Source organism: Aquarana catesbeiana, linkage group LG06, assembly GCF_042186555.1.
Source record: "Aquarana catesbeiana isolate 2022-GZ linkage group LG06, ASM4218655v1, whole genome shotgun sequence".
NCBI lineage: Eukaryota > Metazoa > Chordata > Amphibia > Anura > Ranidae > Aquarana > Aquarana catesbeiana.
In genome coordinates, this window is record NC_133329.1 from 146,778,486 (window position 1) to 146,804,619 (window position 26,134).

Below are 26,134 nucleotides of genomic sequence, written 5' to 3' on the forward strand. Positions count from 1 at the left end.
GGAAGCTGCGTGGGCGGTCTTTCCAGCGTGGCGCGATTTTGCTTTGGCGCGAAAAGTAGTGTTTGGCGCGCTTTAGTCTCGTGATCCGGTGGTAGTGCTGTGTTGTTCTCTTGCACCGAAATCTTCTGTATCCACCATGTCAGGGTTCGATGATGCCGGTATCTTCTACAGTGACAGCTTCGGGGGCGAGCAGCCTGTGGGGGAGGATGGCCAGGCTAAGAAGTCTCAGCTGAAGAAGAGATTCAAAGAGTTCCTCCGGCAGTACCGCTCTGGTACCGACCGCACTGGCTTCACTTATAAATACAGGTCAGTGGGGAGCACATTGTACCTTTCTATAACGGAGATACACTATACAATCTGCTGGAGATCTTCCATTAAGGGCCTGCCTGATTGGATACAGATTGTGTAGGTTTATCTTCCTATTGATAAATCTAACAGTGGCACATACATTCTTTGATAGATTCCATTTCCTTTCCCAAGAGATCACTTGGAAAAGAAAACAATCCATAGCCGACAACGTATTTTGATGGATATCGAATATACAACTGTACGGGCGACATCGGCAATTCCATAAAAACTGGCCCATGTTTGGCCTGTGTGTATGGCAGCCGGTCCGACAGATGTCAGCCGAATGGTGAGCCGACCAGCGCTCTCAGCCAATGGGAGTGTTCTGGTGGGTGGGGCTGTCAGAATGCAAAAAACAGCAGGGTAGATTGCTGTACTAACATAAGATTGTTAGTACAGCCACTCCGACCAGTGTGTACTAAGCATTATAGTAGTTGTAAAATCTGATTGTTACAAATAGTGGTATTCATAAAGTATCTCAGTGCTGACAATTGATGCAAAACTGATAATTTTCCTGCCTGGTTGACTGGCTCGGTTCACACTGCAGTGATGTGGGAACCCTGCGAATCCACTGTGGGTTCCCGCATTGCATGTCTCTCGCACTTAATAATGCCCTATACGAGCTGCTGGGAGTGTCAATTGAAAGTTAATGTCCCCCTCCCCCTCCTAAATTAGTAAGCATATCGCAGTTTGAACTGCAAATTCAGACAGGACCCGGATTGCATGGGTGTCTGCTGTGGACCAAAAAAGGGTCCCATGTGAGTTTGGACAAAATGCAAATTCAGCCATAAGATGTGGCTGAAACCAGATCGCATGTGGTTTGCACTGCAGTGCGACTTGCATCCGATCTCAGACATTACACCAGCGGCCCTTAGTTTGAATCTAGTCTGAATAAATTGAAAAGTGAAGTTATGGATATGTGATTGTTCGCAGTTATAACTGTTTTGATCGTTCACAAATCAATCAGTGTGCCTCCACCATAAAGGAGATTGTACAAATGTATAGTCAGCTTTGAGATTTTCTCCACGTGCCTTCTGTTTTGTATTTATATCATATCCAAATCATTTCATATTCATATCTAATTTCTCCTTCTGTTTAAGTGATGGCACACATCACCTAAACACTTCCATCCTTTAAAATGTATTGGATCACCCTCAGGTGGAAGCAGTTATACCAGTGTCATGGCTGCAATCATGATCCCAGTATCAGTATATTTGGGATCATTTATACCTGTAAACAAGCAGCTCTACAGCTGCTCAATCACTTATATGGGGCTCTCCCATTCCATTGGGGAGCCCAGGATCGCTGAAAGCAATCTGGTCAGCTGTCCTCATAGGATGATGACTGAATAGAGCAGAAAGCAATGAGGATTTTTTTTTCTTTGCTTACATGTTCAGTAACAGCCAGAGACTCGGCCAATCAAACTGATCTCTGGTTGTCTTGCGGGGCAGAGGAGGGATTGGGGATCTAATAGACTGCTCATCTGTCAGTACATGTCACTGCACAAGCTGTCACAGGAGACCGAGTGAAAAATATGAACATGTTCCTCCATCCACACAAGTGAGGTGGATGGGAAAATCTTCCCACTCAGACATTGCAGTCTGACTACAGGCAGACTCCACCAACAAAGTACACTGATCAGTAGTCGCTGATCAAGAACAATTGTAAAATGAATGATTACTTTAGTGTGGATTCCAGTAATCTTTTTGAGCCCATTTCTGTGCTGCTATCTTGGGTAGGGACTGACCCTGATGTTGGTTGTACCAGTCTGCACTTGGTGCTGTAGTGGGGAATCTCTCAGTGGTGCTTTCCTTTGTCATCACTGTGGTATTATTATTATACAGGATTTATATAGCGCCGACAGTTTACGCAGCGCTTTACAACAACATTAGGGCAGACAGTACAAGTACAATACAATTCAATACAGGAGGAATCAGAGGGCCCTGCTCGTTAGAGCTTACAATCTGGTAACGTGTATTCAAAATTATTTCTGCTGCATCCCCAGGTGCTTGTGTGTGTGGTTGGTGGCACTTAAGAGAGAAGTATGGGTGTTTTTTTTTTTTTTCATGCCTAGGTGGATACAACACCAAACCGATGCCGCAGCTGTCTCCCAGCGTCTCTGCACTGAGAACCAAGCCACCGAACACCGTTTCTCACTCCTCTCCGAGTGGAGAGCTGCTGTCTGTCAGTATCTCTCCTGCTCTGTTCCTCCACGCTCATTGGAGCGCTGAGCTGTGAAGAGCGGGCTTCTCATCGACTTGCTGAGACTGCCATCCGTTTAGGCAGCTGGCGGATCCAGACTTCTGAAGTTGGGATGACACGCTCGACTGATGGCAGTGATGTCAGCAGAGCGAACTGCAGACTGCTTTCTGCTGAAAACCGGTCACAGGAGTGCAAAACAAATTGCACTCCTGTGACCCATAGAAGCCCAGCCTAAAAAGCTCAGGCTGGACTTCTTTAAAGAGGAAGTAAAACCATCAGGGTTTACTTCCTCTTTTGATCACCACAAGGCCTGCAAATGAAAAGCATAATAGGCTAGTGTGCATCGCGTACTAGCCCATTATACAACACTTACCTGCAAACGAAGGCCGCATCCATCTTCGTTCCGGGGCCACGGACTCTGGCTCTGTGACTGGACGGAGTCGCGTGACATCGCTCCCGTCGGTCACGGCACACGCTGGGGGGAGAAACGGCACGGTTTCCGTTTCTTCACAGCACATGCGCAAACGATATTGGCGCACTACAAGTGAAATATCTCCTAAACAGCGCATGTTTAGGAGATATTTCCACTACCTATAGGTAAGCCTAAAATAAGGCTTACCTATAGGTAAAAATCAACCAAAAAGATTTACAACCACTTTAACTTGCTGTGCCAATGTGTTATCCAAATAACTTCCTGCTACAATGCCACATGCACCACCATTTTATTTATACATTATTATTCAGGATTTTTATAGTGCCAACAGTTTATGCAGCACTTTACAAAATAAAAGGGAGACAAGACAGTTACAATACATTAAAATACAAGAGGATTAAGAGGAGCCCTGCTCAGAAGAGCTTACAATCTAATAGGGTGGGGAAGGTGGTACAAAAGGTTGCGACTGTGGGGAATGAGCTGATGGAAGTGGTAAAAGATTAGTTGGTGGTGTGAGGCTTCCCTGAAGAGATTAGCTGCCTTCAGGCAGTGCCTAAAATCTCAAGTAGGAGATAGCCGAACAGGTTGCGGTAGAGAGTTCCAGAGGATGGGAGAGGGGATAGCCTATGGAGAGGCAGGCCAATGAGAAGGGAGTTGCAATTATTAAGGCTAGAGATAACAAGGGGCTGAATGAGGAGCTTTGGTGGTTTTATTTGTTAAAAAGGGGTGAATTTTAGAGATGAAGTCTACAAGCGTTCAACAGCGATTGGCTTTGGGGCTGAAAGGACAGGTCAGTCTAGGATTACACTTAGTACCCTGGTGGGAGGAGATTGATGGTTGCGTTATTGATTTTGATGTAAAAGTCATGGAGGGGTGCACGGGCAGGGGGGGATAATTACCACTTCGGTTTTAGAGAGATTTAGTTTGAGACAGTGGTACGACATCTATGCTGATATGTCAGTAATGTGAGAGGAGACTGAAGGAGTGAGGTGAGGAGCAGACAGATTTGGGTGTCATCCACGTATAGATGGTATTGGAGGCCATGGATGGTTATCAAGTGACCAAGGGAGGAGGTGTAGAAAGAAGGGGTCCAAGAACAGAGCCTTGGGGGACCCCCACACAAAGGGGCAATGGAGAGAAGACATGGCCATATTATCTGTAATGTAAGTGCTGCAAATCTTATGCTGGGTGGTCATGTACAGGATTTGTACTAGCCGACGTCATTCTTGTATAGGTGAAAAGCATGGGGCAACCAACGAAAAATGTAAGAATGAAATGTTTCCAATTTTGATGATGGGAGGGGTTAATGGTGGGTTTAAGTAATGTGGTGAAAGAGGGTGAAGGTCTGCTATAATTGTGACTGGTTTTTCTCTATTCTCTGTTATGTCTGACTCTACTCCTTTTTTTTTTTTTTTTTTTTTTAAGGCCTCTTGCACACAGGAGTAAAAAAAGCTACTTTTTTACTGCTCTGAATATAAATGCATTGTCTAGTACAGAGCCATAAATAAAAATAGAAAACTTTTGTTTTGAGTGCAGTAAGGTATTTGCATATGCAAGCTTATATTTCAACACTGGCAACAAAGAAGAATTTTACCGGTGCAAATGCACATTTACCCAAAGTCTTTACGTAATTTACACAATCTTTTTGTCAAGATCCTGCGAATAAAAATCAGTAAATTAAGTCCATGTGCAACTGGCCTTATGTTCCTTTCACTTTGGCAGTGACCAGAAATACTGAATACTTCTAGGTATGGGGAATCGTGATTTATACTTCTAGAGAATTTGGGGCTCTATGCCTTCCCTGTAAATATCTGCTGTTCTTATGGGCTGTTGTATATTAGTCTGATTGTCTTACTAATGGTGGCTTTTTTTTTTTTTAGAGATGAGCTCAAACGGCACTATAACTTGGGGGAGTACTGGATCGAGGTGGAAATGGAAGATTTGGCCAGTTTTGATGAGGACCTTGCTGATTACCTTTACAAGCAGCCCACAGATCATCTTCAGCTGGTATGTTATGTCTTTAGCAATACATTCCTGTGAAGATAACTGTTACACATGCGTTGACTTAACTTAGAAAAAAAAATTGGATGCTTGGTCCCTCTAATGTAATAAGGTTGTGTGCTCTAGTGCGTCCAGATGACCTTAAGTCACAGCTACATTTCACATGGAAAAATTGGAATAGCCCCGATGAGTCGCTGTGATAAATCATCTGAGCTTTGCTACTCAGTGTTTCAACTGTACTATTAACATTATTATATGTAGTATTGGGTAACATGACTTATGGGTGCTTGGTGTCAGTGGTTGCAATTAATCACAGATGACTTCAGACAATAACAGCACACATAAATCCCATAATTGATGCATTGTAATGTTTTCTTTGCTCTATAGCTCTGTTCTGTAACTGAGTATGGCTAGCAGATGGAAATGTGGCTGTTTGAGATTACTATTCTGAGTGCAAGGCATTTGTTTAATTATAGTTGGAAGAAGCAGCACAGGAGGTAGCGGATGAAGTCACTCGTCCTCGGCCTACCGGTGAAGAAACTGTACAAGATATTCAGGTCATGCTGCGGTCTGATGCTAATCCTGCCAATATTCGAAGTCTAAAGGTAATTGCCAGTTTTTAAATGTTTTTGAGATCTGTGGTTCAACTAGATGCAAAACCAAACTTTATCTCTTGGTAGATCCACATCAGAGTGAAATGAGGATACTTTACACTTGTGTGTGTGTGAATAATTTTTTTTTTTTTTTTTTTTCTTTTTGGATAGATGGTGCTGAGCTTGTAGAAATTTTTTGGCACCCAAAGGATTTTAATAGTAGAGATGACAGAAAAAGTTGTGAATTCCTACATCTCCCCAAAGAGAAGCCAGGATTACAATGCCAGGAACTAATTCTTGTTTGAAATACTTCAGTCGGTTCAAACAAACTATAGCGTGTTTTACCCAAAAGTGGAACTTCTGTTTTAATTCTTACCCCCTGACATGCCACGTTTTGGCATGTAATTTTTTTGGGGGGGTACCTGGTTTTGACAGGTACTCGGCTCCCACTTCTGCTCCGGGCCCCCTAGGTGGCAACTGCTCTCCCCCCTAGACAGCCCCTCCCTCCAATCATCTGGACACGTCACAGGTCCCAGAAGATTGCACTACTGCTCACAACACGCGGCTGTGAAGCCACAAGTGGTTAGTCGGGTGCCCACAGTAGTAATGCCAGCGCCTGGGGGGGGGGGGGGGGGTGCGCCAGCGAGGCTTCAGGTGCCTGCATCGCTGGATCATGGGACAGGTAAATTTTTATTAAGTCAGTATATAAAATATACATTTTTTTTTTTTTGTTTTTGCCAGGAAAGTTTTGGAAAGTAGGCCAAGGTATTTAGAGGCATGGTGAATTTTTTGAAGTTGTAATTTCTGTCACAATTTTTCCCATATCGTCTTTAAGGGCAGCCACCTATGAGAGACCTTGGCTCCTCCCTTCTTAGGAAACACCGCCCAGCCTAGATTTAAAAGGCATGCTTCCCTGTCGGCTCCTCAGTTTTGGTGTTTCCTCTGGCAGGAGACACTGCAAGGAACCGTGGCTAGACACCCTGGGAGACTGAAGCTTGTATGTCCAGGAAGGAGACAGGTCTCTGGGGGCTAGTGGCGGTGCGATGCCTCGGAGAGAGGTTACCTGGCAGCCACACTGTTTTTCTGTTGCCACCCCAGCTCTTCAAAAGTTGTCGTTGGATGCTTCGGGGGCCCGCTTTCAGGTTCTCAGTGAAGACTCAGGAGGAGGCGCTGTTCCGCAGCCCTCCTCACGTTTTGTTTGTGAGCTGCCAAGGAGCTCACAGCCGTGGCCGTGTGGTGGGAGGGTGTGCATCTCTCCTTGATCCGCGGTTTGCTCCGCCGATGCTGAAGGTGGGTTGGGCTTTGGCTGATAGGGAGCCGGAAATGTCACACAGGCGGCTGGAGGTTCCATAGTCAAGACCATCCTTTACACGGGAGCATGTCAGAGGCAGGAGCCATCCTGGCACGGCTGACATCAGCCATCATAAGGAAAGGAGGACCAAGGGGTTGCATCCCTTACCTGTCTGTCACCTGCAGCCCCACAGGTGGGGTTCCCTCTTGGTGGTCGGAAGGGAGGAGGTGCATGGGACCCCAGGGGTGGTCTTCTGGTCACTCTGACGAGGCTATCCAGGGGAGAAGGCCGGGCTGGCTGACAATTCTGCCTGGCAACACTGGGGTGGTTGTTTCAGATCCCCCCCCCGACCCCCCCCCCCCCCCCCAAAATTCCAGTACTTGCACCAAGTTGGGGGTTCTACCTGGCACATTGGCTGGGTGGCGTGCACTCATGACCAGAAGGGTCAGCTCACAATCGGCACTGCAGTGAAAATTTTGCCCGTGTAGGATCAGCAAACCATGTTGCCTAAAATCTTCAGGTTCTCCTGGTCAACCCACAAACTGTGAAGAAAGAGCTCACATTGAAGGTGTTGCACCTAAACTGCCTTAAACACTGCGGTCATGAGTTTGAATCCCGTCCAAGCTAGCACCCTGCATGCTTCACTAGTGTTTCGAGGTTACAGGGTTGCCAGCCTGATGGCCACATCACCTGTATGCACCCGATATAGGTAACTAAACGGGATCTCTGGTGACCAGGGCCGATATAAGGGGGTGGCCCCCTGGATGGCATCATGGAGGGTTAAAGGCCTTCAGGTGACCAGGGCCTAGTAAGATACGCAGGTGTCTAGAACACTTGTTAAATTGAGTTGTAAAGGTGTATACTTTGTTATTAAAAAAAAAAAAAAAAAAAAAAAAGTTATACTTGCCTCCACTGTGCAGCTTGTTTTGCACAGAGTGGCCCCGAACCTGGTCTTCTAGGGTACCTCGGCGGCTGTCTCAGCTCCTCACCGCAAGAACTAAACACCTTCATGCGAACTTCCTCGCATGGTGTTTAGTTCTTGCGGGCACGATCCCGTGATACAGCCAGCAGCTATAGCCAATGGCTGCGCTGCTTTCAATCCATCCACTCTAGCCAATCAACGGCCAGGCTGAGAAGCGAAGAGGATGTCGGGAGCGAGCGTGGGACTTTCGAGTGGTCAGGTAAGTAAAACAAGGGGGCTGGGGGGTGTGGCCTTGTCGAATGTTTTTTCACCTTAATACATGGGTTGCGTCCTCATTACAAAATTTCTCTGGAGGAGGTGGTTGCAGGACAAGAAAAGCACTCTTGCTCCACCACCAAGGACGAAGCAGTGGGAAAGGGCGTTCCTGTCCATTAGGTCTGCTGGAAGCTTGGAAGACTACCGTTAAGTACCCTCTGCTCCCACCAGACTTTTTTTTTTTTTTTTTTTTTTTTCTCCCCCACAGATCCAGACTTGCGGGCCTAGTCTTGAAAGACGGAGGGTATTGTTGGATTCCATGGTCAAGAGAATAAACTCGCTTCTGAAAGGGACATGTGTGTGTTTTCATCGTAGAAAAATGAACTACTCTGGCATTTTATACTGGTGTAGCGCATCTCAGAATATTATCTGATACAATTACAGACGCACATTGATGCACGGTCAGTAAGAGGACTGGCAGCCTCCCAAGTGATAGGTAATGAACAGCATATCCTAGACTGTGTGCTATCCCTCCCACAGGGGGCCTGTTCTTTGTCCTGGGCCAGAGGTGATTCTTGAATCGCATAGCAGACAGGAAAGCCCTTCCAGTGAAATACAAGGATGACCCAGGTAGGAATGCTGGCCTATGGCCACAGCACCCTGAATGCACCCAATCTCATCTGATCACGGAAGACTAAACTCAGTGGAGACATCATCTTGCAGTTGCAGGCACTTTCATCTGGACTGTCTATAGGGCAGTTAACCTTGGGCTCTCGAGTTTTTTTTCTCTGGGAACTCTGGTTTCCTCCCATAAAACTTCCTCTTTGGGCCTGAACCGGTATAGGGTTGGCACTCTTGGGTAGATGCTGTCGCTGAGTGCTGGCGTTTCTCAAGGTGCTATGCCATCTCGCCAACCTGCAGTCTTTCTGGTGGGTGGAGAACACTACGGTCGTTCTCATTGTATCACACAGGCTTAAAGGACCATGGTTCTCTGTCCTGAGGACTCTAGGAACCTGATGGTCTGGCTAAGAGGGATCCCTCAAGATTATATTTTATGCTTCACTTATCAAAGACTTGGAGGCGTTACTGCAGCTGGACCAGTTTTAGGTCTGCAGTCTCCTAAGTAGGACCAAACTTTACTTATTGCCGGCCCTCTTCGGACTTAGCTTTGAACTTTGGTTCATGTGTCCAAAAAGGGTTTCCTTACTTGTTCCTTGGCAGGCACTAAAGTAAGGGTTAAAATCTCTAGCAGTACCTGGGCATGATGGCATTAGCTAACAATCATACAAGCCTATACGTAGGGAGATCTTAGAAAAGCTGATGCTACTTCGTGCCACATCCTGTTTGCGGCAACATGATTCAGCTCTCCCACCTTTTACCTGACACTAGAGGCTGATCTTGTCAGCAAAGGGATCAGGCTCTTCGGACACAGAGTCCTGTAAGCCGTATTAAGGGTAAGTGCTCGCTTAGCTCCTCAGGTGGCTCTCCTGAAAGACGCTATGGGAAAATTAGAGTTACTTACTTTTAATGTCATTTTCCAAGAGTCTTTCAGGACAGCACCATGTACCCTGGTTGGTTTCCTTTTGGGTACGTGACTCGGGAACCATCAAAGTAATTTATGGTGTGTTCTTGTGTGTCCCCAGCTGGCCGGAGTTGCCCTTGAACTGAGGAGCCGGCAGGGAAGCATGCCTTTTTAAATCTAGGCTGGGGCAGCGTTTCCTAAGAGAGGAGCTGAGCTCTCTCATAGGTGGCTGTCCTGAAAGACTCCTGGAAAAGACGCTACCGCCAGTAACTTACTTCATTTTTGGGGAAACAAAAACTTCATTAGAGCGCTACCTGCCATGTTGAGTCTTGTTTCTATACTTTAAATTTGTGGTACAGTAACTTATTGAAAAATGTTGAATCATCAGTAATAGCCATGACAACTTTTTTCAGAAGGCTGCTAGCAATGGCAGCCATGCATTTCACCCATAAGTTTCCTTTAACTGCTTCTGGACCGCCTACCGCAAACTTACTGTGGCAGGGCGGCCCAGCTGCGTGAAATTGCATACCTGTATGTGATATCGTGCATGAGGTCTGGGGCATGTGCCCATGCTGCCGGCAACCCGCTCCCGCCGTAATTGGGCACGGCAGGAGCCAATCACTGGGACCGGACCGGAGGCTGGGATGCTGCCGGCCACCTGCGATCATTCTCAGGAGAGGCAGACCGCCGTTCTATGAGGGAGGAAAATGGAGATCTTGTGTTTTCTTCTAAGCAGAAACGAGGATCTGTTTTCCTCCAGTCATAGCATTCCCCCCCCCCCCCCCCCCCCCCCACAGTTGGCACTCCCTAGGAGCATACTTAAGCCTTTGATCACCCCTGATGTTAACCCCTTTTCGGCCTGTCAGTACAGTGACTGCATTTTTTTTTTTTTTTTTGCACTGATCACTATTGGTGTCACTGGTACGTGAGCTTCTATTAACACAGATTACAGGTGGCTTTCTGCATTTTACATTGGTGACCTTCTGCCTGAAAATGATACGCTCAGGTGTGAATGCAGCCTTAAAGTAACGCAGTGCCGTATTGCAAAAATGGCCTGGTCTGGAAGGGGCTAAAACCTGGGGCTGAAGTGGCTAATCACTTCCCGACCAGATCCTGTACATATACGGCGGCAGGACGGCTCTCCTGCACGAATCGCTGTATATGTACAGCAGCTCCTTTTTAAGAGCCAAAGCAGGCGCCCGCTGCACAGCGAGGGACCCGATGCTTGTGGCTGGCGGGCATGAGAGCCAGAACGGGGATGTGTGTGTAAACTCCTGTTCTGACAGGAGGAAAAAACGTCTTTTCCTACGAAGTAGGAACAATGATCTGGCTCCTCGTCAGTCACCTCCCCCTCAGTTAAAGCGGAGGTCCACCCTAAAATAAAAAATACATTTTCTCAAGAAAATATATAAAAAATGTAAGAATTATTTATTTTTTTTACTTACCGGAAACCCCTGTTGCAAGGCAGTCTTCCTAAGCTGCTTCTTCCTATTCCGCTGCGCTGTTCTCCTCTTCGGCGAGATGCCCCGTTGTCTTCTGGGACATGTGTCCCAGAAATCAACAGGGCCATTCACAAAGCGCCGCGTGACTCGCGCATGCGCAGTAGGAAATGGGCAGTCAAGCCGCAAGGCTCCACTGCCTGTTTCCTTTCGTTAAGATGGCGGCGCCGGCACCTGATCTGATGGACGGATCGGCCTTGGGGGGGGGGGGGGGGCGACGCGACATCGCGGGCTCCCTGGACAGGTGTCCTTTTTAAAAGTCCGCAGCTACAGTGTTTGTAGCTGCTGACTTTAAAAAAAAAAAAAAATCCTGCCTGGAACACCGCTTTAAAAACGCACTAGGGTACACATTTAACACCTTGTTGGTGTTAACCCCTTCCCTGCCAGTGACATTTACAGTAATCGGTGCATTTTTATAGCAACGATCGCTGTATAAATGTCAATGGTCCCAAAAAAGTGTCAAGTGTCTGCCGCAATTTTGCAGTCCCGCGAAATAATCGCAGATCTCAGCCATTACTAGTAAAAAATGCCATAAATCTGTTCCATTTTTGTAAATGCTATAACTTTTGCGCAAATCAATCAATATACGCTGCTTGCGATATTTTTGGGAAAAAAATGTAGAGTACATATTGGCCTCAACTAATAAAGAAATTTTTATTTATTTTAAATTTGGGGATTTTTATAGTAAATATATTTTTCAAAATTGTCACTCCTTTTTGTTTATAGCGCAAAAAATAAAACCTGCAGAGGTCATCATATACCACCAAAAAGCTCTGTTAAGAAAAAGATGTCCATTTCGTTTGGGTACAGCATCGCACGACCGCACAATTGTCGGTTAAAGCAACGCAGTGCCGTATTACAAAAACATGTTCTGGTCATTAAGGGGGTAAAACCTTCCAGGGCCGAAGTGGTTAAGGTACCCTGATTACAGTAAGGTGAAAATATAGTTAAATTACTGCATTTTCTACATGATCAATTCTTTACTTAATGCTTGTTCATTGCATTCAGTTGCAGCATTTGTGTGCCCAAAGTATCAAGAGGATGAATATTGGTTAGATTTTAGCACTGTATGTGTGTATCATAATTTTCTTTTTTTTTTTTTCTTCCCCATGTTTTGTAGTCAGAGCAGATGTCGCATCTTGTGAAGATCCCTGGCATCGTAATTGCTGCAACAGCAGTGAGAGCAAAGGCCACCAAAATCTCTATCCAGTGCCGGAGTTGTCGAAATACAATTAGTAATATAGCTGTGAGACCTGGCTTGGAGGGATATGCCATGCCTCGCAAGTGCAACACGTAAGTTCATAAGCCTGCTAAACTTGTTGATCATGCATCTGCCTCTGAAGTATAGGACCTGCCTGTATTTATGCATTGATAAAAGATTGATGCTTTTATTTACAGAGATCGTCAGTGTAAGAATGCTGAAAGCTGTTGATGGGTATGAAGTGCAGGAGCACCTGGCCCCTTCAAATTACTAGAGGGCTAGACCCATGTGGAGCTGCATTACTAGCAAATGGGAATATTCATAGCAAATAAGAATATCCAAGTCTATGAACTGTAAATGTTTGAGAGAAGAGGGAGGTGTGGATGATCAAGCACAAAGAAATTGGAATAGTGGCATTTGGAGCTTGGATGCAGTACCACTGTAGTAGTTTTATTTATTGATCTCAGTCGCACAATGGAGTATAAATGTGTCCCATATCTGTTTTCCCTATTCAAGGTCTAACTGGATTTTAAAAATTTGTTTCCTTCTTTTGGGCACTTTTGCATGTTTTAATGAAACCCAACTTATAGTTCACTAAAGGACATTTAATAAGGCCAGGTGTTTGAGGGTTATATACACCTATTCCCAAGTCTTTTACTGTCAGTGGATTTGATAAATTAAGGCATCCATATGATGGAGATTAGAAAATATCTGTCAAAGAAACCTTGTGGCACTATATGTATTTACTGAATTTCTTCTGTCTGCAATTTTTTTTGTATAGGGAACAAGCTGGTCGCCCCAAGTGTCCCCTTGATCCTTATTTCATCATACCAGATAAATGCAAATGTGTGGATTTCCAGACACTGAAACTTCAAGAGTCTCCAGATGCCGTACCTCATGGAGAAATGCCACGTCATATGCAGTTATATTGTGACAGGTACCCCCCTACTTCCAAGGCATTGTGCAGTCTAGGGTTTTGGTGTTTGTGTACTGTGCCTTAATTTCTAATTCAATTCTCATGCGTGTACTTTTTTTTTTTTTTTTTATAGGTACCTTTGTGACAAGGTTGTCCCTGGCAACAGAGTGACCATTATGGGCATTTACTCAATTCGTAAAAGTGGCAAAACCTCAAACAAAGGCCGGGATAGAGTGGGAGTTGGTATTCGAAGTTCATATATACGTGTGGTTGGCATTCAAGTGGATACAGAAGGCGCAGGTGAAATTCCTTTTACTGCCACATGCATGATGCAGCCTGGCACATTTACTCTGGGCTTGGGATAGTGGGTATGCTTTGCATTGCTTCCACCAAAGGTTAGCGATACAAGAGTTTGGTGTTTAATACTAGATTTAACTTTTTACTACAATCACGATTTCAAAAATGTTGGGACACTGTAATTTACATAAAACTCAATGCAGTGATTTGCATATCTCATAAATCCATGTTTTATTCACAATAGAAAATGTATCAAATGCTTGAACTGAGAAAATGTACCATTTTTATGAAAAGGTAATTTTGAAATGGATGGCAGCGATACTTCTCAAAGTTGGAGCAGGGGCATGTTTACATGGTGTAGCATTCACTCTTAAAACTCTGGGAACTAAGGATTGCAAGTTTGCTAGAGGTTTTTGGAGAGGAATGTTGTCCATTCTTGCCTGATATAATAAGATTCTTATTGCTCAAAAGTCCTGGATCTTTGTATTTTTTAGGGATATACCGATACTAGTATCGGTATCGGCACCGATACCGAGCATTTGCCCAAGTACTTGTACTTGGGCAAATGCTCCCGATGCTTCCACCGATACCTGGAAGTCAGCTGTAATCGGCGCATGGGGGTGATACAAAGATTCTCCCCCAGCGGCTTTCAGCTGCTTTAGTGACATACAGCTGTGATCGGTCACAGCTGACTGTCACTGCATCTTCCTCCGTGCCCCCTCCGTTCCTCTGTGCCTCTCCGCTGTCCCCTGCATTCCTCTCTCCTTATCTGTCCCTCTCAGCTGTCCCCTCCGTTCTGCTCTCCTTATCTGTCCCCTCCGTTCTCCCCCTCCGTTCCTCCGTCCCCCTCCTCCTCCTTCCTTTGTGTATGGATAGTCAGCTGACTCTGTCCATTCACATAACTGAAACATTGTAATCTCCTGTGATTACAATGTGTCAGTTTATGAATGGAGAGAAGCCGCTGTCTCCTCTCCATTCATTCTCAGTGCAGCTGACGCTGCAGAGAAAGGGACTGGGGAATCTCTATCCTCTGTCTCTTTCTGTCTCAAGGGGGAGATATCAGAGGTCTGTTAAGACCCCTGATATCTCACCAAAGCCCCCCAAAAGGGCTGATTAAAAAAAAAAAAAAAACAATAAAGAATAAAAAAAATATTATTGTAAAAAAAAAAATTGTAAAAAAAAAAAAATAACACACACATACAACGTTCACCCCCCCCCCCCCCCCCAAAAAAAAAAAGCAAGCACTGTTTAAAAAAAAAAAAAAAAAAAAAAAAAACTGTCACGTGACATTAAAAAAAAGTATCGGTAATCGGTATCGGCGAGTACTTGAAAAAAAGTATCGGTACTTGTACTCGGTCCTAAAAAAGTGGTATCGGGACAACCCTAGTATTTTTCATTTAAAATATTTCGATTGGTTAAAGATCTGGACTACACAGGCCAGTTGAGCACCCAGGCGCTTCTTAAATTGAGCTTTGCTGTTGTCAGATGCAGTATGAGGTTCAGCATTGTCCTGCTGAAATATGTAAGGACTTCCCTGAAAAAGATGTCTGGGAGCATATGCTGCCATAAAACCTGGATATACAGTGGGTATAGAATTAACCCCCCTTTAAAATCACATTTTGTTGCTTTGCAGCCTGACATGACAGTTTTTTGGTTTTACCCAGCTGTATTAGGAGCCCAGAGTTAAACTCCATTTAAAATCTGCGGAATGACTTTAAGACTACGGTCCACAAATGGTCACCATCAAATTTAACTGATCTTAAGCAGTTCTGCAAAGAGTAGGCAAATATTGCGAAAAAATTGACTGTTTTAAGCCACAGGCTTGCAGATTGGTGAACTCCTGCCCAGCTTTACTTCTGAGACACTGACTCTCTATGATGCTCTTTAAGACCCAATCGTGTTACTGACCTGTTTCCAATTAACCTAAATAGTTGCAAAAGATTCTTCCAGCTCCTCTTGGTACCACTTTGCCATCTTTTTGTTGCCCTGTCCCCTACTTTTTTGAGATGCTGCCATCAATTTCTAAATTACTTCTTTTTTTTAACTATACACTTTCAGTCTAAACTTTTAAAAATGTTTTCTATTGTGATTTATTTCTGAGTTTATGATTAGCAAATTATTGCATTGTGTTTTTGTAGACTTTTTTTACCCAGCGTTTCTTTTTTTTGTTTTTTTGTTAGATACAACTCTGATCATATCTTATTTAATCATGTCAGTCGCTGAAGAATTTACCCCAATCCTGACCAGAGCGTTTTTTTGCGATTCGGCACTGCGCTTTAACTGACAATTGAGAGGTCGTGCGACATTGTACCCAAACAAAATTTACGTCCTTTTTTTTCCCCACAAATAGAGCTTTCTTTTGGTGGTATTTGATCGCCTCTGGGGTTTTTATTTTCTGCACTATAAACTAAAAAATAGCAACAATTTTGAGAATACACAACATTTTGTACTTGCTATAAAAAATATCCCCCTTTTTTGCTTTAAAAAAAAAAAATTCTCAATTTAGGCCGATATGTATTCTACATATTTTTGGTAAATCGCAATAAGGGTATATTGATTGGCTTGCGCAAAAGTTAGTGTCTACAAAATAGGGGATATATTTATAGCTTTTTTTTTTTTTTTTTTTCTCCATCGTGACTGCGACATGGCGGACACATCGGACAATTTTGACACATTTTTGAAACCATTGGCATTAATATAGCGATCAGTGCGCTTAAAAATGCATTGATTACTGTAAAAATGTCACTGGCAGTGAAGGGGTTAACTATGTTACCTGGGAGGTGATTCTAACTGAAGGGGGAGGGACTAACTAGAGGAAGTGACGGATCGTGGTTCCTAGCTAATAGGAACACACCATCTGTCAGAACAGGGAAGTGTGTGTGTTTACACACACACGTCCCTGTTCTGTCTCTCCTGGTCACGAACGCTCGTGGCCGGCTGTCATCACGATCGTCGGCCACGAGAATCGGCACCCCCTCTGTGCAGCAGGCGCACGCGCCTGCTATGCGGTCCCCCGCGAGCCAATGTACAGCTACGTGGTTTCGTGCAGGGGAGCCAACCTGTCACAGTATAACTGTGGCGGCTGGTCCAGAAGCGGTTATGTCATGTTGAAAAATACATTTTGCATATAAACCGATCTCAATTCTGTTCTCTTCTGATCAAAAATCCTGTCCCCTGTTTGTGTGTTGTCACATTTTGAGTGCTCATTTGTACAGAGCTATAAAGGATCTTGTAATATTTGCTTTTACAGCTGGAAATTTCTACCACCAGAACTGAATGTAGCAAAAAAGCATTCAACCTTCCAGATCCAAGAACGCACACTGTTCAATCAGTAGTGCCCTGATAGTAAATCAACCCCACTGTCTCTATAACTGGAGAGTGTAAAATCATAGTGCAGCTGTAGCCAATCAGCTTTTTACTTCAGTTTAACATTTTACCAAAAAAACTTGGAAGCTGATTGATTACTATGCAGAGCTTAACCAGATTTTGCAATCTTTGGTTTTAGTAAATCAAACCCACTGTTTATATTCCACAACATGCTTTTAAAGTAGTAGAGTAAACACTAAGGAGATTTCAGTTGTAGCCTTTCCACAGTGTCTAAATTTTTGTTGTAGCTTCCTCATATTCCATACCCCTCATCTCCATGATCAGTTTACATTTTGCCCACAAATACATGTCTAGCTACAATATTGTTTGCGCAGTAACTTATATGTAGTATAGATTGGTAGGTGCATGTAGTATTAATCTCATGTAGTATGAGGCTAAAAATGACACATCCTAAACAAACCCATTTGTGTGTGGGTATGCATCTGCAATTTGTGTAGTCTTAGATGCATAATCAGGTAGTCTGATGTGCTAGCATAATATTGCAGTTTAACATTAATTTTGATTTGTTTTTACATGATAGGTCGAAGTGCTGCAGGAGCTATAACACCTCAGGAAGAGGAAGAGTTCAGGCGACTTGCCTCCAGGCCTGATATCTATGAGAAAATCGCTAAAAGCATCGCTCCTTCTATTTATGGCAGCAGTGATATCAAGAAGGCCATTGCATGTTTACTCTTTGGTGGCTCCCGCAAAAGGTGGGCAACTGGAATGCATACTTTCACTACTAAATGTAACCAATTATAGGTGGCGATCTGGTTATGTTGGCTTGTCATATGAAGGGCAAACATTAAAATTGGTGATGCTGCATCCATGGCATAGATGGTTTGAAGACTATTGACCTAAATGCATTTACTGTAAATTTGGCGTCCATCAAACAATCTGTGGAATACTTGGCAGGTTTTGGGTTTAAATTCTACCCCTAGGAGGATAGACACCATTCCAAAGCATAAGTTGAGGCCTTGCTTCTCCCCTTTGTTGGCTATACTCTGCATGGGAAGTGTGAACTCAGTTCTGTTTTTAGAATATGCACTATGATTATCTTCATTAAAAAGCCCCTTGCATATCAGCTTTATTACCAGGCATGTTCTTGAATATTAGTATTTTCAATCTTTTCAGGCTTCCTGATGGACTAACTCGTAGAGGCGATATTAACTTGCTAATGCTGGGAGACCCTGGAACTGCCAAGTCTCAGCTTTTGAAATTTGTGGAAAGATGCTCTCCTATAGGGGTAAGTGTAATATCTTAACCCTGTAGGGGGACGATATACAATGGTGTATTTACAAATGTTGTACACTCTAATTTATCTGTCATTTTGTTAATAGATTTATACCTCTGGGAAAGGTAGCAGTGCTGCTGGCTTGACAGCTTCTGTGATGCGGGATCCAGTGACTCGTAACTTCATTATGGAGGGTGGGGCCATGGTGCTAGCTGATGGAGGTGTGGTGTGCATTGATGAATTTGATAAGGTAAGGAATAACAGCATTTACGCAGTGATCACATCATAAGTTGCTATATGGCTGCAATAAAATTCGGTTTTTCCTAGTGCAGGCAGTGGCAGTTTGACTGCACTGGGGTGAGGTCTTGCTCCTGATTTACTACAGAAGTAGAGGCCCAGAGATTGCCATAATAATTATTGCAGGCAGTTACAGATCACTAAAGGTGCCTGGTGATCGTGTGTGTGTGTGGGGTTTTTTTTTTTTTTTTTTTTTTTTTTTTTTAATCCACCTAAGCAGCCAGGGGAGATATCAAAGTGGACATTTTGCTCTGATCTCTATAGGCAAAGCACTGTTTACCGTCAAGAGAAATTGAACTCTGGAAGCTGCAGGCAATGGACTACTCAGCAGTGTTTACCTTGCCCTGTTCCTTTTTACCTGTACTGTTCCTTTTATGTAGAGGAATCCATCTTGGTACATACAGGGTTTTGTTTGCTCATGTCAGCCTCTAGCAAAGAGTACTGTAAGCAGAAAAGTCAACAAGTCTTCCAATTTTGGTGAGACTAAGTCATAGTGGGCAGCAGTTCCATTGTCTCAGTGAAAGATACAGTATACTTAGATTGTAGTCACTCTTTGGAGGCATTCATGTTCACTCAAGCAATACTGTTTAACTTGTCAAGTTCTAAATACTAGCTGACCTGAGGCAAAAAAATAACAAATTATGATTGTTTAAATAGAAGTAATTGGGAGCAATATTCACAGCTTGTAATCCTTAATGTTATCAAATGTCTGATTTATTTCAGATGCGGGAGGATGATAGGGTTGCCATCCATGAAGCCATGGAGCAGCAGACAATTTCCATAGCAAAAGCTGGCATCACCACTACTCTGAATTCTCGCTGTTCAGTACTTGCTGCTGCTAACTCTGTGTATGGCCGGTGGGATGATACAAAGGGTGAAGAAAACATTGACTTTATGCCCACCATTCTCTCGAGGTTCGACATGATCTTCATTGTGAAGGATGAACATAATGAACAAAGGGATATGGTAAAGACAAGTTACCAGTACATTATTATTTCAATGTTTCCCTGTGGGATCTATTTGTGAAAAGATGGAATGTCAGCATTTGCACAAAAAATGTAATATTTGCGTGAAATGTAGATATGTGGTCACCTAGACGAGAATTGCAGAAGGAACAGGTACCTGCCAGAAATCTTGCTGATAGGGGATCAAATACTTATTTTATGCATTAACCACTTGCTGACCGCTGCACGCCGATATACGTCGGCACAATGGCAGTGGTGGGCAAATATGCGTAGCCTTTAACTGGCGGGGCTAGCACGTGCCATGTACAGCATGACTGGACCTGCGGACTCTATGGCCGCCGGTGTCCTGCAATCATGTCACGGAGCTGCAGAATGGGGAGGTGCCTGTTGGGGGTACTTGAGGACAGGGTTGAGAACCACTGGCCTAGGGGAGTGGAAGTGTGTGTATGTGATATATAGAGAGAGAGAGAGATATCTATTTTATACTTTAATTGCTATGAATTATATGAAGCTCTACTTTAATGGCTATTTTTAATTCTTGACAGTTCTCTTGTTTAGTGTGGCTTTATCTTTTATCTTACAGACTTTAGCCAAGCACGTGATGAATGTCCATCTCAGTGCACGAACACAGACCCAGGCTGTTGAAGGAGAGGTGGAGTTGAATACACTGAAGAAATACATTGCTTATTGCAGAACGTGAGTACCACTCTTAGGCCCCTTTCACACTGGGGCGGTAGGGGGCATCGGCGGTAAAACAGCGCTATACTTAGCGCTGTTTTACCGCGGTATTCGGCCGCTAGCGGTGCAGTTTTAACCCCCTGCTGGCGGCCGAAAAAGGGTTAAAACCCCTCATATAGCGTGGCTATAGCCGCGCTGTCCCATTGATTTCAATCACTCCAAAGAAGCGGCTGACAGGAGATTTTTTCTTCTCCTGCCAGCGCACCGCTTCAGTGTGAAAGCCCTTGGGCTTTCACACTGAACAAACAGCGGAGGCTGTTTAGGGACGGTTTGCAGGCTCCATTTTTAGCGCAATAATGCCTGCAAACCGCAAACAGTGTGAAAGGGGTCTTACTAAATGCCTGAGGTTTTTTTTATATTGTAGGGCCCATTTATAAAGCACAAGTGTGGTTTTGCTGCTGTCATTCTATTTTACCACTTAAGGACCGAGCCTCTTTCTGAGATTTGGTGTTTACAAGGTAAAAACAGGTTTTTTGCTAGAAAATTATGTAGAACCCCAAACATTATATATATATTTTTCTAACACCCTAGAGAATAAAATGACGGTCGTTGCAATACTTTCTGTCACACCGTATTTGTGCAGCGGTCTTACAAGCGCACTTTTTTGGGAAAAAATACTTTTGAATTTTTTTTAATGTTGTGAAAGATGTTACGCTGAGTAAATTGATACCCAACATGTCGCCATACTCCATCCGCCATAAACAAAATAAGAGCGACAATTTTGAAAAAAATGCATTATTTTTTACATTTTGCTATAATTGGCCCCAAAAAATAATTAAAATTGTTTTTTTTCCTCAGTTTAGGCCGATCCGTATTCTTCTACATATTTTTGGTAAAAAAAAAAATCGCAATAAGCGTTGATTTGTTTGTGCAAAAGTTATAGCGTTTACAAAATAGGGGATAGTTTTATGGCATTTTTATTTATTTATTTTTTTTTTTTACTAGTAATGGCGGCGATCAGCAATTTTTATTGTGACTGCGATGTTATGGCGGACATGTCGGACATTTTTTACACATTTTTGGGACCATTGTCATTTATACAGCAATCAGTGCTATAAAAATGCATTGATTCCTGTATAAATGACACTGGCAGTGAAGGGGTTAACCACTAGGGGGAGGGGGTTAAGTGTCCTAGGGCAGTGATTTCTAACTGTCGGATGGGCTGGTGTGACGTCAATGATCTCTGCTCCAATGACAGGGAGCAGAGATCGAGTGACACTTGTCACAACGGGGAGATGCTGTTTACAACGGCATCTCCCCGTTCGTCCTCTCCGTGAGGCGATCGCGGGTATGCCCGCGGCGATCGAGTCCGCAGGACCCGACTCACGGAGATCGCGGCAGGTGCGCACGGCGGCAAATTCAAAGTAACGTACGGGTATGTTACGTTGCGCAGCCATGCCATTCTGCCGACGTAAAAGTACAGGAGCCGGTCGGGAACCGGTTAAAGGACTCCAAAGCAAGTAAAGCCCTATTCATTGTAATAGAGGAAAGTAAGAGGAGAAACTGGTCATATGATCTGTCAGTCATGTGACGGGACTCTACTCCTGCCATGGAATGTACTCTACACAGTGTTATGCAGAGAAAGCGCCAAGAGATACTGCAAGCTCCACACCAAAGTCTGCAGTTTATAAATGAAATTCGAGCACAGAAAAAGTACACTGACATCTGGCTAATATTGATAGTCACTGCATATGAATGTTCATGTCTGCTTATGTATTAGATGCTGATTAATGCTTATGTATTGCTGGTTAATGAGCAGTTTGTATTTTAGTGTGATGTTCTGCAAGGCTTTAACCTCTTCAGCCCCAGAAGGATTTACCCCCTTAATGACCAAGCCACTTTTTTGCGATGCGGCACTGCGTCACTTTAACTGACAATTGTGCGGTCATGTGCAGCATTGTACCCAAATTAGAGCTTTCTTTTGGTGGTAGTTGATCACCTCTGCAGGTTTTTTATATGTTGTGCTATAAACAAAAAACTGACTATTTTGAAAACCTTTTTTACTTTCTGCTATAATACCTATCCAAAAAATATATTAAAACTGATTTATTCATCAGTTTAGCCAATATGTGTTCTACATATTTTGCTAAAAAATCCCATTAAGCGAATATTGATTGGTTTGCGCAAAATTTATAGCGTTTACAAACTATGGGGTAGATTTATGTGTGTGTGTGTGTGTGTGTGTGTGTGTGTGTGTGTGTGTGTGTGTGTGTGTTTTTTTTTTTTTTTTTTTTTCTGGTACTTTTTTGGGGCCAGGTGACTTTCTTAAAAAAAAACAAAACACTGATCAATGTATAAATTACACTGGCAGGGAAAGGGGTTAACACTAGGCGGTGATCAAGAGGTTAACTGTTTCCCTGGGTGTGGTCTAACTGTGGGGGGATGGGCTTGCTGGAACAGATCGCTGTTCCTGTCACTAGGAACAGCAGATCTCAGTGCTGTCCCCTGTCAGGAGGATCAGCCTTGTTTACATGGGCAGATCCCCGTTATGCCTCTTTACCGCGATCCTGGGGGGCCGACTGACAGTCCGCCGAACCTGTGGACATGCTCCCACTGCATCTCATGCACGGACTGACGCACAGGTATGTTGGTTACACTGCAGCAGAGTGGCCCAGCTGCGTGATGTGCGGTGGGCAGTCTGGAAGTGGTTAAAAAAAGCTGGCAGGTTATAATGGCAAACATTTGGAAAAAGACAATATATGGCTTTTATCTCTCTTCAGTAAGTGTGGACCACGACTGTCAGTTGAAGCTGCTGAGAAGTTGAAGAATCGATATGTACTGATGCGCAGTGGTGCTCGTGAACATGAAAGGGAGAGCGAGAAGAGATCCAGCATCCCCATTACTGTCCGGTAAAGCCATATCAAATATAATTTAGGCTTCAGATTTCCTGAGCATTCAGTTATTGCAGAGAACCAAAGCTGTACACAAAGCACAAGTTTGGTGTTTTTTGGCAAGGACAGGTGAGGCTCTTATGACTAGTTTCTTACCCCTGAGAGTACATCAGCTGGGCTGGTAAAAATGAATAAATCTTTCCTTTGTAACTGTCACATTGTGATCTTGGCTTACATGAATAAGTGCATCTAGGTTAGAATATTACTTGTTACCCCTAGGGGTTTTTTTTTTTTTTTTTTTTTTTTTTAATTCTGACATCTGGAGTCAGAGATCTGCCTTTAAAATCGCCACCTGCCAGTTGACTTTGGGTGTTGCTGCAGGACCATAAAATGATTGAGTGTGCATGGGGACAGAAGACTAAGTGATGTGTTGCTAGTGGCTTTCCAAACATCTACCAGCCTACCCAATGATCAGCTTATTGGACCATTTTTTATCTTTCCAGTTAAGTTAGATGGGATTTATTTTACTAGAGTTGCACATTTTGGATCATTCCAGGGAAAGATGCATCACCATTTTACAGTATATAGTGTCTTTAGGCATCTCAAATTGTAGTTTTTAATGTGAATAGTTTAGAAGTGATTTTTTTTCCCTAAGTTTGTTTTAGTTTATGCTTTTATAACTACTTGTAAATATAACACTTTTCAGACAATTGGAAGCCATTGTCCGAATTTCAGAATCGCTCAGTAAGATGAAACTACAGCCCTTCTCTGCAGAAAGTGATATAGAAGAGGCACTGCGATTGTTCCAGGTGTCCACACTGGATGCTGCCATGTCCGGAAGCCTGTCTGGTAAGAACAAAAGAAACTATATGCCAGCCAACTTGTTGCTTGCCATGAGTTATAACAACATATGTTTCTCTTGAAGGTGTGGAAGGATTCACAACTCAGGAGGACCAAGAAATGCTTTCCCGCATAGAGAAGCAAATGAAGAGAAGATTTGCCATTGGATCCCAAGTGTCTGAGCACAGTATCATCCAAGATTTTCTGAAACAGGTAATTGCATCCACGATGATGGACATTAGTTTAACCTTTGTGGATATTTTAGTGTCTTGTTATGATTTTTAAATGGCAACTGCAAAGATTTTGACTAAATGAGGTAGAAATGCATGTAGCTCCAAATACCCTCTCCTAAAAAAAAAAAAAAATTACGTTGTGAGAATCGTGATCTTTTTATTCTAAGCAAAAAAAATTGTGATTCTCATTTTGGCCAGAATTGTGCAGCTCTACTGAAAATGTAAATTGTAAATGCTTCATAACAGTGTAGCAAAAGCAGTTTTGCCCATAGCGCTCCTAAAGAATAATTGATATTTACTTGTTTTCATTTAAATCATGAAATGTATTGAATATTGCCACCCTGTGATGCTTCCCTGTACTATTTAAAACTGATTAACATAAATTATAATTTGCACTCCATAACTGTTTGTCAACTATACCGTTGATATGCTGTTCTAAACAAGATCCCAAAATTGGCATATTGATGAAGGGATATGTGTGTTCTGACACTCTGGTATATGATCAGACTATCCTTATTTTCATGCTTTAGCTTACTTTAGGCAGTTCCCAAATTCTGCTTTTTGGCTGCAATGAAATTTGCCATGGACAGTTGAAGTGGATCTTGTTCTGTTATTATAGGCGTGTCTCTGTGCAGACACCAGAGTGAATGTAAAAAGTTAGAAACTGGCACTGAACGGGCTGGACTACTCTACTTAATGCCTTCTCTGTGGTTAATATAACACATTTTTTTTGTTTTTTGCATCTTTTGGTTTGCATCTGTCAAATGTTTTCATTTCATATTTACAGAAATACCCAGAACATGCAATTCACAAAGTTTTGCATCTGATGATGCGAAGAGGGGAAATTCAGCATCGTCTGCAGCGTAAAGTGCTTTTCCGGATCAAATAGACGAATTGTTGCCTGTTATTGTGTACAGACGAGGACTGGATTTTCAAAAGACTGTTTTGGTTACTTAAGCCTTAGAGTACACAAGGAAGTCATGTACATACTGAAACCCTGGAAGGTGGAAAGTTAATAATTCAAGCGTTTGCTTATGTGAACAGTAGCTGTGCAGTTTACTGACAAGATATATTTAATTGCCGTTAGTGGAAATGCAGACCTAAAGGTTAAACTTGTGTTCAGAGTAAAACGCTTCACAATCTTTGCTTATGTCCTGGAATGTTTTTTTTTTTTTATTCTGGCTCAGTATTCATACAAAATATATAAAGCTCACTTATTTTTACTTAAGAATAGTTCATATAAATGTTATGAATATGTTCTTTAATAAATGTGCAGAGAATAAAATGCTACATCCTGTTTTCTTCTTTGGTAGTCTCTGACTTGTTGGATGTGGTTTAAGAGTAATGAAGGCCTTTTTGCACATAGGAATAGGGTACAAGTTAGGCCCCTTTCACACTTGAAAGTTGTGTGATTTTTTTTTTTTTTTTTTTTTTTTGTCACGATTTTGATGCAACTTGAAGCAATGCATCCAATCTTCAAGTCTATGGGCCTCAAGTCACATAAAAGTCGGAACAAAGTAGTGCAGGGACTACTTTGAAGTCGCACAGATATGAATGGTACTGATTGGAAATCATGGAGTACAACTTGTCATGCGACTTTGCAGTCCCAAGTTGCACAATTGTGAAAGGGGCCTTAGAGAAAACGTTGGGCTTTTGATTAACCCCTTTGTAGATTAAAGTAAATCAATTGGTTTGCCCTTGTGCATGCTCCCGAATGTGTGCAAATGTGGGGATTGTAATTACTTCCGCCTTTTGAAAATACTAGCCCTGGCTGTAAAGCTAAGCCTTCTGAGGTCAATATTTTGACTCTTACCAAAACAAAGTATGCCAATGTGGAATGTAAGCATGGAGTTCATCTACATAGTTAAAGTGAATCAAAGTACTAAAGCAAATGGGACAAAAGGGCAACTGAATTTTGAGGCTGAGAGGGCAGCAGTAGGGAATCTAGCTCTATATCCTCGTGCTGAAATGCACAATATTTGGGTGTGGAATTCACCCCTTAGTCTTTTACGGGGTTCATTTTGCCAGCAAAGTTGGATTGCAATGAAAATCTGCTAGCTGGCTTTAGCATTTTCATCCCAAGAAGTGAGCTGGTGATCCCAAGTAGAATATGCCAATTTAAAAGCATGGGCCACGTGAACCATGTAAGATTC

General features: G+C 43.1%; 1 protein-coding gene across 1 annotated transcript; it reads left to right on the forward strand.

Annotated features, from left to right (window-relative positions):
* MCM5 (minichromosome maintenance complex component 5) lies at positions 1 to 25,266 on the forward strand. The gene is made up of 15 exons (XM_073591023.1): positions 1 to 306; positions 4,861 to 4,987; positions 5,458 to 5,586; positions 12,184 to 12,356; positions 13,046 to 13,201; positions 13,314 to 13,480; positions 17,385 to 17,556; positions 17,978 to 18,089; positions 18,184 to 18,327; positions 19,098 to 19,340; positions 19,923 to 20,035; positions 22,798 to 22,926; positions 23,615 to 23,757; positions 23,834 to 23,961; positions 24,769 to 25,266. Exons 1-15 carry the CDS (start codon positions 137 to 139, stop codon positions 24,868 to 24,870), a joined length of 2,208 nt encoding a protein of 735 aa, XP_073447124.1. The 5' UTR covers positions 1 to 136; the 3' UTR covers positions 24,871 to 25,266.
* The last annotated feature ends 868 nt before the right edge of the window (positions 25,267 to 26,134 follow it).

Excerpts from the sequence above, each read along its gene's own strand:
- MCM5 (XM_073591023.1), top strand. The coding sequence starts at position 137 with ATGTCAGGGTTCGATGATGCCGGTATCTTCTACAGTGACAGCTTCGGG. Across the intron at positions 18,328-19,097 it reads GCATTGATGAATTTGATAAG|ATGCGGGAGGATGATAGGGT; the intron begins GTAAGGAATAAC and ends GATTTATTTCAG. Across the intron at positions 22,927-23,614 it reads AGCATCCCCATTACTGTCCG|ACAATTGGAAGCCATTGTCC; the intron begins GTAAAGCCATAT and ends AACACTTTTCAG.